The 13,980-nt window shown below is 52.4% G+C and overlaps 1 protein-coding gene and 1 pseudogene across 1 annotated transcript; both read left to right on the top strand.

The window, feature by feature from the left end:
• The first annotated feature begins 9,408 nt into the window (after nucleotides 1-9,408).
• Nucleotides 9,409-10,513, top strand: LOC101777297 (VQ motif-containing protein 22). Its single transcript, XM_004966263.3, has one exon. The coding sequence runs from the start codon at nucleotides 9,470-9,472 to the stop codon at nucleotides 10,187-10,189; it is 720 nt and encodes a 239-aa protein (XP_004966320.1). The 5' UTR covers nucleotides 9,409-9,469; the 3' UTR covers nucleotides 10,190-10,513.
• A 1,426-nt stretch (nucleotides 10,514-11,939) lies between these two features.
• Nucleotides 11,940-13,806, top strand: LOC101776892 (annotated as a pseudogene).
• The last annotated feature ends 174 nt before the right edge of the window (nucleotides 13,807-13,980 follow it).

Raw genomic sequence — 13,980 nt, 5'->3', positions numbered from 1 at the left:
AACCACGCTCCTCAGTTAATTTGGGAAAACCAAGCTAAAATCACGATAGACTGCCTAGCTAAACTAGACCTCAAATTAACAACAAGCCCCAGCACAAGAGCAAATTTGTGGCATAACCACGAATAGGAAAACATCATACCCAGCACAAGCGTAATTTGTGTGGCATAACCACATATTACAACACCGCGACCATGCTCAAGGGCGAAAATATTGCCTGACCATGGATCACAACACAGCTGAGGATTCTCCACGACGATGCCCTCGTCAGGGACACGACGTCACTGTCATCGCCGGCCCAAGAACTGGGCTAGATTTTCATCCGGATGACCGATAGCGATAATGCGGGGGCACATCGACGCTTCCAAGGAAGAAACAACACCCACGGGTGCCGCCGTCAAGGCTTTCGCCACTGCCCTTCACCGAACAAACGCTTTCGCTGCACATAGTCGGTATCCATGGCACATTACCTTGCGATGCTTGAGCTCTCAGCAGCTCGCACGAGCAGCAAGGCACAACGGCAGCGCGGTGGACGACCGCCGCCGCTAGGCCTCCGTCCGCCAGCAGCATTGCCCGCTGATGGCTCCAGATAGAACCAGCCCCGAGCACACAAGCCTACCACAGTGGACGACGTCCGGCAGCAGCGCCACCCATCGCCAGCTCCGACTTCGAGAGGTAGGCATGCCACCCACCAAGGAGGCCATATGGAGGCAGCCCCAGGCGGCGACCGATCCACGGCTCGCGGGCGCCTGCACTTCAGAGTGAGCTCCGTGGTGGCCGGAAATAGGATTGTAGGCCTACAACCGGCTCCGGCCACCGATTCTGGGACGCACCAGCTGGGGCAGCCCCCTACCCTGTCAATGGCCAGATCCGAGCCCGGATAGGCTGGATTTAGCCATAGCATCCAGCAGCCCCACCCCGCACAGGATGGGGAGAGGAGGGGCACCAGCTACAGCTGCCGCAGCACACCCGGCCATTTTTACCTCCGGGACCTGCGAGACGGCAACTCAACGGAGTTCCCGAGTGTTGAAGCTGCAGGACGCGCGGAGGAGCCGGCCATGGCGACGTAGGTCTGGTTGACACGGGGAGGTTGTGGTGTCCGAGCTGCTACCGCTCAACCAGATCCAGCCGGGCCCCCGGCGGATCCGTGGGCTTAGCCCCACGCTGGGCCAAAACCGGCCACATCGCCGGTTGAAACCACGCCGGAGCTCCGCTAGCCGCGACTAGCAAGCACACGACGCGAGGCGGCCCCGCCGCCGCCGTCCTTGCGACCGCTCGCCGTGGTCTCCGATATCCTACTGCCGCGGACTTCCGGGCCAGCCGGCCAGGCCAGCCTTCGTGTGTGTAGGCCCGCTCGTCGGCTCCTATCCCCATCAGGCCATCACGGCGGCACCTGCCTGCCGCTGGTCCTGCGCTTCCGTGGCCGCCGGTCTGGTCAGTCACGCACGCCGAGGCCGACACCGACACGTCTTGCTGTTGCTGCCCGCCCGGACCCGCTCTATCCGCGCTAAAATCGACAGCGAAATAGCAGCCGAACGGAAGCGTCGGCACGTCACCCCCGGCTGCGCGCCCGCGGCCCCGCGCAGTACGCTCCTCCACCGATCATGGTCGTCGCCTCGAGCCGTAGCCCGTAGCGGCCGGCGGCCCGGCGCCCCGAGAGCCAGGCAGACAGGCGGGACCAGCCGTGTTAGTTTGGCACGGTCGTCGGAGCCGTGCGCCCGTGCGCCGGCGATCCCTGCGCTATTACCTGCACTGCACGGGCGAAGTCTAGTCTCTGAATTATTCCAACACGGAAGAAGCCAGAATTGCTCGGCTCTTTCCTATCTGAACCCACGGCCCGCGGGGACGAGATGATCATCAGTTCGGTGCTCTACTGGACTACGATCGATCGATAAGTCTTGGTTTAACAGTCGCTCCTAATGGAGTAGCACAGCAGTAGCAGTGCAACAATGGTCAACGTCAACAATGGCGTTGGAACGGCTGATTTAACCCTCTACTCTACTCTAATCTACGCGGCCATCTCGTGAGCTCGATCTTGTTGCCTTCGGCGACAAGCCTGGGAGTGGATAGATGATTGACCAATTCCCTGCTCCCTCGCCACCAATCAAAGCCCCAAAGGTCAAGTTCTCGGCGGGTCCCCCCTGTCCGTCCACGCCATTATCCTTGCCTTCCTGCTTCAATTCGTCTTACCGCCGTGAACGAACCAGTGATCTATCTGCCATTGAGCTAGGTAGTAGTGGTAGTATTGGACAGAGTAATTGACGTCTCCAAACGTGTCAGTCGTTTTCAGATGGAGAGGCAGGGAGACATCGGGCCTGTTTGCTTCAGCTTATTCAGCTGGCTTATTAGCCACCGAATAGTATTTTCCTCTCACAACAAATCAGCCGTTTCAGCTTTTCAGCTGGCTTATAAGCTGAAGCGAACAGACCAATCGTTTTGTCGCTGTGTAATCCGTGTCAGTCAAAATCAATTAGCTTAGCAGCGAAGTACATACCGTTTCAAATTAATTGCGCGCGCATGCGTCTAGCTAGGACAAGAAGAAGGAGCGTTTAGATTTAGGGTGCGTTTGGTTGGGTTGTGGCTTTTGGAAAAACTGCTGTGAGCTGTGGGCTGTGGAAAAGCAGCTGCAAGAAAGCAGCTATGGGAAAAGCAGAAGACCGTTTGATTACACCTGTAATACCCCTAAAGGTCTGTGGGTGTGTTTATATGCAAATTGCTCGTAATAAAATAATGTGTTCACTGTTTCGCATGTAAATAACTATTTTAGAAAGGAAAAAAATAAATTTTATATGTTCTTCATCCATTAAAGTGATTGGTTCATATAAATAGAACAATATCCATCAAAACTTTTATACAATGATGCCATCCCTCAACATTATTATCCTCCTCTCGCACTAACCAAAGCATAAGCTATTCTAGTACGAATGGTATTCATGGTATCCTCATTCTCCACATCGTCGCTCTCATCTCCTTGTGTTTGTTGTGAAAACAACATTCCTAATGGCCTATTCCCGGCTTCAATCTCTTCTTTGCAGGCATCAATCAAATGTCTTAAAAAAGCATCACCCCAATCTGCCTTGTCACCCATTCTTCAACCAACCAAAAATAAATCATAAGAATCTGTAAAGCTGTAGCTGCATGTAGTGAGAATGCAGTGAACAGTAATGAAGAGCGGCCACAGGTAACCGTACAAAATGCACAGGAAGTATGAATTGCACAGGAAGTAGTTTTGTAGGAATTGAAACTCTAGTATGAAACATTTTGCATGACTCAATTCCTAGATATTCTCTATGAATTCTGTATGGAATTCTAGTATGAAATTCTGTATGACCCAATCCCAATCCCTAGCCACAGGTAACAGTATGAAATTTTAGTATGAAACATTCTGTATGAATTCTTTCTGCAATATGACATTTTTTCTGCAAGGTAGCATGATTCTTCTCCCTGCTGTCATTGCATAGAGAACTGCTATGACCGGTGCGAATGCTTTTATCCAGGTGGCCTTGATTTTTATTTGCCCTCCTACCACCAGTGCATTCTTTTCCACTAGTAATGGGAAGCCCAGGATTCGGTCGAGCAGGGAGTGCGGCTTACCAGATGGATGGATGAGCGGGAGCGGCGGACAGCTGGCCGGCGGCCAGCAACCGGGGGCGACGGGCGGCGGGGTGCGGCGGCCGGGGTCGTCAGGCGGCGGCCGTCCGGGGGGCGGGGTGTGGTGGGCGGCTTGGGGCGATCGGGGTTGGCGGGAGGCGGACCGGTGACCGAGGGCGGGAGGCGGACCGGCGACCGAGGGCGGCTGACGTCTGGCCGGCGGATGGAGGACGGCTAGCCAGCGGCCAGCGACCTGGGGCGAGGGGTGGCGGGCGGCGGCGGGCGGGGTCGTCGGGCGGCGGCCATCCGGGGGCGGGGTGTGGCGGGCGGCCGGGGACGTCGGGTCGGCGGGAAGCGGACCGGCGACCGGGGGCGGCGGATGGCTGGCCAGCGGACGGCGTCCGGCGGCGACGGGCAGCGGGGTGCGGCGACGGGCGACGGGCCGCCAATGGCAGCGCGCAAAGAGACGGAAGGGTATGCGGGGAGGAGCGGACGGACGCGTCGGGAGAAATAGATCGGGGCAAAAAACGAATCGTTACCTTCATAATCAGTGGCAGGTGGGTATTTTTTACCCCAAAAGCACTTGAAAGCAGGGGGAGGTGTTTTTGATTTTGTAATAGAGCAAAAGCACATAAAGCTTTTAGGCTCTTTGGTTGGCTTTTGACTTTTGCAAAAGCAAAAGTAGGTTGGAAAGCCCAACCAAAGGCACCCTTAATTGTTCAACTTGTTAAGGGCTTGTTTAGATGGGTAGAGTAGAGAGAGATATGTAAAGGCCCAAACTTGTCAGAATGGAGGTGAAACTGAACTGGATTCCATGCAATTTGACAAATCTAGGATGAACCTCTTCCTAACCACACAACTCTTGCCTAAATCTTGATGCGCAAAGTTAAAAGGAAGACATAATTGAATAGCTACGTGCATACCTTGATAGGCGCACAAGCAAGTTGGATATTGCGAGCAATTTTCTATTATCGGGGGGGTTTTTTATCCACAGCATAAAATGTGCAGCACCATCACTATTTCCATGCCAAACCTGGGGACGGTAGCAACAGAGCATGTGAGAGAAGACGAAGATGCATGGATGGTACAGTCAATGGCTTGACCGACGACTCATGATGGGTGTTTGATTCTTGAGCTAAAGTCTAATCCATATCATATCAAGTCTTCAGAAGCTAATTAGAAAGACTAAACATATATTAATTATGAAACTAATTGTACAAATGGAGGCTAATTCACGAGACGAATCTATTAAGCCTAATTAATTCATAATTAGCACATGTTTACTTTAGCATCACAGTGTCAAATCATGAACTAATTAGACTTAATAGATTCGTCTTGCGAATTAGCCTCCATCTGTGCAATTGGTTTTGTAATTAGTCTATGTTTAATACTCCTAATTAGTATCTAAATATTTGATGTGATAGGAACTTTATATTGGACTAAAGAACCCCCTTAGTATCTCCGAGCGTCATCCCGGACGTCACTGATGACTGATCCGTCCAATTTATAGGTTGTTTTGTTTTTTTCTATATGCATGATTTTAACTATGCACCTAGATAGATATATGGTTATGTCTACATATATAATTAATAAATACTATGAATTTAGAAAATCTAAAATGATCTATAATTTAATTTGAACTAATTGAGCTAGCAACCGTATGATGACCCCTGCATATTGCATCGTGCAGGCAGGTTACATTCTTGGACCTGTGTTCTTCCACAGCTTCTCATGAATAATGTGATGTGCGTCACTGCGTGGATACGATGATCTTCGCATACAGTTGTTTAGCTAAGCCAGAGTCGTCGTTGATTATTCCATACTAAGAAAATTCTAAAGCAAATCACGCGGAGGTAATCTCAGTTTGTTTACTCGATCAGCTGGTCATCGCCGTCCCCCATGTCTTCCATCGGCCAATCAAGTCGATGTCAGCTTGACTTGTAGCTGCTCAAGCAAGAAGCGTGCTTCTTCAAGCAAATGCATGTAGCGTACTAGCGTTGTAGGTGGAAGTGGAACATCCATGCATGATACATACAAGACCCTAGCTAGCTATGCTAGCTCAGCTCCTGGCTAGCTTTAAGCTTACTAGGCGTCTGGACCGAAAAATGTTCGTAAAACAGGTCATTTGTTTAGGATAATCTGCACGTTGTGCGTGCCATTGTGGATGGAACGAGGGTTCATATGCCACTATGTGTGACAACCTTTACACATTTAAAAGACGGTCTTCATAAGGCCAATACTAGTGCATCATTACTATATCATAGTCTCATTAGGTGTCGCATAGGATGTTTTGCTCATGTAACATGAAACTAAAGAAAAAAGGTTATGTCTCTAGGAAGATACAGCTTGAGCTCCCCCTATACTCCCTCCGTCCCAAAAAGAATGATATTTTGGCATTCAAAATTTGTCCTAAGAAGAATGACGTTCTATATGCAAACATTAAATCTTATGCATGCATAATCTGCGGCGTAGATCTCGTGCAAACATGATTAAATGGAAATATTTTTTCTCCATTTTCTATATGCAAACTGAACTAACTAAGGGTGTACGTGTCTTTTTCATTCACCTCTAGTCCATGTTGTATGATAGGTAATCTCACCAGTGGTGTAGATGCAGCAGTATGTTCTCGAGCATCTTCAAGAGTACTTAAAAATTAAAGTTCAAAAATTTCATTTTAGAACCTTACAAAAAATTATTGGGAGGAAAAAATATCTGTCCCTCCAACCAACGGTTCCGAAAAAATTAGTTCAAAAAAGATGCAATTGCTGCCGCACCATGCATTTGTGGGCCCAACACTTGTTTTTCCCTCCATGAAAGGTAACTCGCGGGATTTATTTTTTCTCTGTTGTTTTTTTCCTTAGAATTGGGAGCACGGAGAAGAGGGGTATATTTGGCTTTGAATGGAGTCGGTATTGGGTACGCGAAAAAGTTGGGAATAAGATTGGATGACTGTTGGAGTAACTTGTCCCTAAAACTAGTTATTAAAAATGTTTATTTAGCACTCTTGGAGATGCGCACTTGGGAATGGTACACATCACGGGCATGGCGGATGTGCTCCCTTGGACAAGCTGGTGCTGATCCGGGTGCAGCAGAGCCACCAGATTCCATCCAAGAATTTTCTGCAGAGGAATTGGGTTTCATGGCCGTGCTGCCACGGCCGCCGCCAAGCAAGCTGAAAATCACTGTCCTGCATTACCACTCGCCGCTGTCCTGTCCCTACTTTTCACCCTGGGTTGCTGTCAGAAAGACGACCCAGGGCCACCATCCAGATCGCATTAGGTCGGAGAGGAACCTCAAACCTGAAATGAGAAAAATTAAATTATAAGTATAGTCTAGTAATCAATGAAAAGACAGTGGATCATAGAAGAGGAGGTGAAATTATAAACACGCGCATACCTTTCCTGTGTGCTCTCGAAGATAGCTATCTTCAGGTTGATAGGCATCATATTCACCAACCGCTGACAAGTATCCGGCCTGGGAGACAAATCAAATTGAACATATACCGTGACATTGAAAAGGAATACAAGGAGTGGCTACGATTCAAATATGTTATAATTGTTTACACGGTTTATTTGCAAACTAAAAAGAATAAAAGGTTGTAAACGTTATGGCAGGCTTGAGAATGTGGTAAAGATGACGTAGTTAGCAGTAACAAGATAAAGAACACAGACAAAAATGCTGCACATATGACCTTCTAATTGAGCAGACCCGTGGTGAACCTCGCTGAACATCTTCTGACTGTAAGGGCACCGATTCTACACAGGGAAGGAAATAATTAGAGAGAACTAGAAATAAAGACTCTTTCTTTACTCGTTTTCTGAAGATTTAGCACAAACCGACATACCTGAAGACTCCATCCGTAAGGATGAAAATGAAGAAAAACACAACTCGGAGAGATGATGGGAAAGTTGCTTGCCACGGGGGAGGAAGGCCGCACCGTGGCACAGAGTTACCTATAAATTATGCGTGAACTCAAATGGTTAACGCAGATTGTTAAATCTAATGCCCGGCGCGGACATGGCTTGGCCGGCAGGAACTCGCCAACGCTCCATGATAGAAGGGGCGCACAAGAGCAACGAATTAAAGAGAAGAACAAGGGGCGCGCCAGTGTGCTCACCGACGAGGAGGACTGGTGGAATCGGCTGCAGAAGGCAGTCAAACGAATGTCGGATTGAAGACGGCTCGCGGGCGAGCTACTGACAACTAAATGCGGTGGAGGCCCTCTTCGCCGGTGGCTGGGCGGGTCGAATTAGGGGGGAGGGGATGGAGAAGGTGAGCAGCTTGGGTTGCGCTGGAGGTGACCTAGCACCGGCAGGAGGTGCGGCATCCGGAGATGGGGGTCGGACGGCGAGTGGAGTCCGTCACCGCCGACAGCTAGGCGCGAGGAAAGGGGAGGCCGAGGCGCCGCTCCCGCCGCTCCTCCTCCGCGTCGCGGTGGTCTGGTCCCTGCGCCTTCTCGCCACGTTAATGCCCGACATGCTCCGCGTCCATCCTAGGCGAGCAGCTCGGGTAGGCAGCGAGCAAGCACCGGCAGGTGGCGGCGGCTGCGGAAGCCGGAGACAGGGGGCGGATGGCGAGTGGCGGCGAGCACGGGCAGGCGGCGGCGGCGGCGGAAGCTGGAGACGGGAAGGGGGGGATGGCGAGTGGCTGCGAGAACTGAGCGGGAACTGAACGGATGATCCATGATCGGGAGAAAAAAAATCGGAAAAAAAAACCGGCAGGAGGCAGGGTGAGATAAAAACTGGCGGGAGGCGAGATGTAAGCCTGGTCCGGTGGGTGGGCTCGGGTACGGAATACCCAGGGTACCATATAGTATTACTTATATACATATGCAGAAATGGAACTACAGTAAATTCACTAATTCAGCATGTGATACTTCTAAGTTCTAAGATCCTTATCAAGCCATCATGAAAAAGTGCAGGGGTTTCGCATTTAATTTCCCGGTGCTTCCAACCTTAAAAAAAGCATCATTGCGCACATGTCCAATGCACGTCATCTATCCCACGAATCGAAGTCCCACGGTCCCACCCCACCCACCGGTCCTCAGATTAGAACATTCAACGCCACGAGTCGAAGCATGCATCGATCAGAGGGAGCACCTACACCCCGGAAAACTCGTCTACCGACAGGGGCAATCCAAACACGATCTTCGTGGTGGATCCACGTCGATCGGCCTTCCCGGCCCAAAAATAGCATGTGCTGAATTCATCGTCGTCGTGGATTCTTCCATCCACTCACGCTCACACCCATCGTCCATCGAATCGCCGCCACCCCCCATCCATCCATCCATGACGACTCCGTCTTCTCCGCAGCTTCCGCCGAAGCTTCCCTGCAGCGGGCGACCTGGGCGAGCAAGTGCTCGGTCGACCGGCCGCGCCGCCTCCACATCGCACGAACGCACGCTCTCCAGTGAAGTGGACTGCCTCATGGTATGTGCCAGCCGAAATCCCCATCCGCATTCAAGACGCATCGCCGTGCGGCAGCGACGTGACCGCTGCCTCGAAGCCGACGAAGCCGGGGACGGCAGCCGGCTGCCAGCGACGGCGACGCGGCGGCACCGGGAGGCCGCGGCACGGCGGCGTGGACCCCACCCATCTCTGCCACGTGCCGCTGGTGGGTGGGCCGCAGCAGGCAGGCGGGCGGATCAGCGACGCTTCTCGGAAGGTGGGAAAGCTACCACGAGGCAAGGCCGCCATCAAGCTCCATGACCGCGACGCGTCGGCGGATCCCGGACGTCGAACCGAAGCGCACGGTGATCCGACGAACGGAGACGTCCGGTTGACCTCTCCGGGTCACTATAAATGGCCCTGCCCGCGGCCGTGCCCAACTCCTCTTCCGACACGACACAGGGAGTAGCTCGCGCTCCGACCAGCCGGCGGCCATGGCGATGAGTGACACCGGCTCGAGCTTCGCGCAATGGGCCGAGCTCTACCACCACGACCCCAGTCTGCCCACCGCCGACGACACCGTCGCGGCGGGCTCGCCCGGCGACATGTTCGCGGCCGCCACCGCGGCGGCGAGCCCGCCGACGTCGGGCGGGTCCGGCGGGAGCCCGACCAAGGCTGCGGCTGCGGCCCACCACCAGCAGCTGGGGATCGACGGGCCCCGCGTCGGGAAGCCTGCGCGGCGGCGGTCTCGCGCGTCGCGGCGCGCGCCGGTGACGCTGCTGAACACGGACACGGCCAACTTCCGCGCCATGGTGCAGCAGTTCACGGGCATCCCGGCGCCCCCCGCCGGCGCGTTCGGTGGCCCCGTCATCAACTTCGCCGGCGACTACGGCTTCCCGCCGTCCTCCGGCGTCATGTCCTTCGACCACCACCACCACAACCTCCACCGGAGCCACGGCGCTCCTCCCCCGGCGGTGCCGCTCCAGGACCAGCTGCTCCGCAGGCAGCAGCAGTACACCGGCGGGGCGTTCGGCGGCTACAACAGCAGCCTGCTGCACGGCGGCGGCGGCGACCTGTTCGCCTCCCACGGGCTCGCGTCGGCGGAGGACCGGATGCTCCTGCAGAGCATCCAGCAGGCGGCCGCCGCCCACCACCACCACATGCCGCCGGCGTCCGCCGCTAACGCCGCCGGCGCTACTGGCTTCTTCGCCTGAATAATAAGTATCTGATCAAGGTACGTGCCTCCATGCGACCTGCATGGAATATTGGAATGGAAGGAGGAGAGATCAGATCATGGCCGGAAAGCTGAAGCTGAAGGATTAACAACAACAAAGGAAAAAGTTCAGTCAGAGTCGATTAAGTTTGTCGTGGCATGTGTCAGATCATGCTTGTTTAATTAGTTCATGCAGCTCCGTTTACCGGCTGCAGAGGATGTAAATATCTTCTGTTAATTTTGATGATGATGTGTGAAGTAGCCGTCTGTACCCTGGTCACTCTCCTGGAGAGATTTAATCACTTCTCATCCGAGATTACCCTTCTCGTGCGTGGTTTTCTGCGATGTCGATTCGGTGGCGACGAGCATATCTTGTTCCTGATCGCGTTGGGCTTGGTTGCCCGGTTCTGGAAGCAAAGGTCGTGTCGTGGCGGGCCGGCCGGCCGGCCACGCCGATCACATGTTGTTTTCGCCGGGTTAAATGTCGTGGTGCCCGGTGGGGCCCCAGGGGATGGAGGTGCATGCACCTTGCAGGCGTGACGTGGCAGTGACCGGAGCGAGGTCAAGGTCAGAGTTGTCATGCTGAGAGCTTTGTACACTGCTTCTGCCTTGGACTCTGAAGAGAGTCTGAACTCTGTGATATGAGACACGGTTGATCCAGGCTTTAGTAGGATTAAAGTAGTGGAACAGCAACAAGATCAAGAACACATGCACTCGACTAGAGTTAGGGCTTTGAGTATTTCAGAAGAAGCGCACAGCAGGATTGATTATGTTGCACATGAACCTCTGCAGTAACAGTAAGCATTGAACTGACAAACATTCCTGATGGTTTCTGAATTTCGGATGAAGGAAGGTAATCTGAAATGGAATCCCGGCAGGTACAGGATACGAACCGATTCCTGCCGTATCGTGCATCCTCGGCCCTACCACATTTAGTTCGTTGCGTATTGTTTACCGATAGTCTGATACCGTGACATTTTGCACGTTGCGAGCCATCTGAAATTATGGTTCATGCACATGACCTGAGAAAAACAAACGCGTGTACTTCTGCAGTGTTTGCAGCTGCAGGGGGGTGCAGCAGCAAAACTCCAGGCCGGCCCGTTGCATGCTTACGCATCAGGTTCAGAAATGCTCCGTGGTGTCCAGGGAATTTGAGGAAGGGTACATGGAAACAATGAAGCAACCTTGTTACTTGTTGTTGGATGGAGCCATGGAGGATGGAGACTGGGGAGAGGTGGAGTAGCTGAGCAGTGAGCACTGATTAAGCCAAACATTCCTGCAACTTCCATGCTTAAAAAGAAAGAACGAACGAACGAACGAACGAAGAGCACATGCATTCAGACAGAAGCAGAGTTTCATTCAGACGGAGAGAACACGTTCTACTTTCTGGCGTGGCCATTTCTACCTATGAAATATGACCTAGCGAATCTAGCATACTCACCCTAAGATACGCCAGAGTAAAATATGCCTTTATGCTTGCACATAAAAGGCACGCTTGCTATAATCAAACGGCCTCAATTTTTTTGGAATTTCAGTAGATGGCGCCACACTGGAGCTATTTGGTGGGTTTTTCTTTGAGTGGTATTCATGGTTGCTGGACTTAGATCTCTAAGAAAGAGGGAGGAGGCAGGCCACAGCAGTGAGCCGGTGAAGCCGCCAACCACATATAGCATCTTCCAAAGAGAGAGCATGTCCATATGGTACGAATGTTATCCGTTCGTATCAAGCCCGAATTCAACTGGGGTTCGGACCCATGTACATCCAACTTCGGATCTAAATCCGGATACTCAAAGTCGATATTTATTCAACACAGTTGACACTATCCATATTCGAATTTTAAGGGTATATTCATATTTGATCCGTGCACACCACATTCTGCTATTGGTCCTCTTTTACTACACTTCGAGGGTGTCAATTAACCGCAGCTTATAGTTACTTTGATTAACTTTTTCGGTCCCTAGCACTTTGGTCCTTGTTGCTTTCCTGCTTTTCATCCTCTTCCTGTAGCCAGGCACCGTTATCTCCAGATGTTCCAGCTCTGCATATGATCCGTGCTCAACTTGAAGGAACTATTATCACGGCTGTGCCGATCGTCTGTTTGATCGAGCGTGCGCATGAACACCGGTGTTATCTCCAGTTTCCCCCTTTCCGATAACATGAAAGAACAGATTCCTGTCCTGCAAGCTGCTCTGCTGCTTGGATTCTCTTCTCTTCGCTGCTTCTGAACCACGACCGGTAGTCCTCATGCATTTTCAGTTACTAATTACATGACCTAAATTGTATGTACAGCATGTACAAATTCAGTCCTTGGCTCCTTGCTGAATTTCTTATCTTGTACGTATTAAGGAATAAGGACTTCAGTCACTAGTCAGTCTAGTACTGAATACTGACTACAAGTTTGTTCCTGTACTAGAAGCCAATATAAGCTAGCACTGATGCTTTCATCTCTGTTTGTAACAGCTTAAATCCAGCTTATAGCTAATATAAGCTAAAACTAGAAGCCAAGCGGCGTGCTTTTTTGCAATTTTTTTTGCCGCGCTTCTCCCCACCACCTCCATTTATACTAAAACGTAGAAGCTACTTCAGACTCGCCTCTCAAATAAGCACTATTTCAATATTTATACAACTTATCTGAGAATCGCTTCTTCCGGCTGCGGTCCCAAACTGGCAGTGCTCTTCGAGGGCTTCATCACTTGCTTGAAAGGGCCTTGTGTCCTTGCCGTCCCGTCCTCCAATGCTGTGGCCTCGCCACTTCCCTTGTCCGCTTCTCTTTTTCCAGAGCTGCTCGCTGCCGTTCTGATCACTCATCACCCTTGGCCTCGATTTCGTTCGTCCTATCCACGCCCATGCCGCCGGGGACGTCCCACATGTCCAGCTGCAGCAACATCACGGCCGCGCCCGCGCCCGAGGCGCCGTCGCCGTCACCGTCGCTGTCGTCGCCGCTGGACTACGACGTGGTGGTGATCCTGGCGGCGATGCTGTGCGCGCTGGGGCTCAACTCGATGCTCCAGTGCGTGGCGCGGTGCGCCCGCCGGGCGGTGTCCGACCCCGTCGGCTGGGCCGCGCGCCGCCGCGCCAGCGCCGGGCTCAAGCGCGAGGACGTCGTCGCGCTGCCCGTGGCCACCTACGTCGCCTCGCCGTCGCCGTCGACGGCGCCGGCGCAGTAGCAGCAGCAGGCGTGTGGGGCGGCGGGGTGCGCCATCTGCCTGTCGGACTTCGCCGACGGGGAGAGGATCGGGTGCTCCCCGTGTGCGGGCACCGCCGGTTCCACGTCGCGTGCATCGACAGGTGGTTCGTCTCGCACTGCTCCTGCCGGACGTGCCGGCGCCGCCTCTCCTCTGAGTCCGTCGCCGGAGGTCACCACCACCTGCAAGTCTTGACGGCTATGGATGACCGATCAATCTGAATTCGGAAAGCTATACTGTTTTTTGTTGCTGTTGTTCTCGAGATCATTGCTTCCGGCATATGCGTGTATGTAACGTATCTTAGATCCTGAGCGGGACGCTGCATGCTCATCCGGTAACCAGTAGCTTGTTTGATGGCTCACTTTGCCATCCTGCATGAGAGCTTTTTTTTTTATACGTGTATTCCACCATATGAGATATTGCTCCTTTGTTACTGAATTATTGTGACAAGATCACATACGAAAGTCCCGTATATGGTCATATGAGCCAAAAGAGGGACGGAAACATTGTAGTCATTGCTTCAACAACCAGTTCATTTCTGACGCTTTCAGAGAGTGTACGTAGTTATGTGATCAAACCTCAAGGCCGACTGGACTTGCACGGATGA

The sequence above is a fragment of the Setaria italica genome, chromosome IV, assembly GCF_000263155.2.
Source record: "Setaria italica strain Yugu1 chromosome IV, Setaria_italica_v2.0, whole genome shotgun sequence".
Lineage (NCBI taxonomy): Eukaryota > Viridiplantae > Streptophyta > Magnoliopsida > Poales > Poaceae > Setaria > Setaria italica.
The sequence above is the reverse complement of the archived record's forward strand: the minus strand, read 5'-3'. Positions and strand labels throughout refer to the sequence as shown.

Excerpts from the sequence above, each read along its gene's own strand:
- LOC101777297 (XM_004966263.3), top strand. The coding sequence starts at position 9,470 with ATGGCGATGAGTGACACCGGCTCGAGCTTCGCGCAATGGGCCGAGCTC.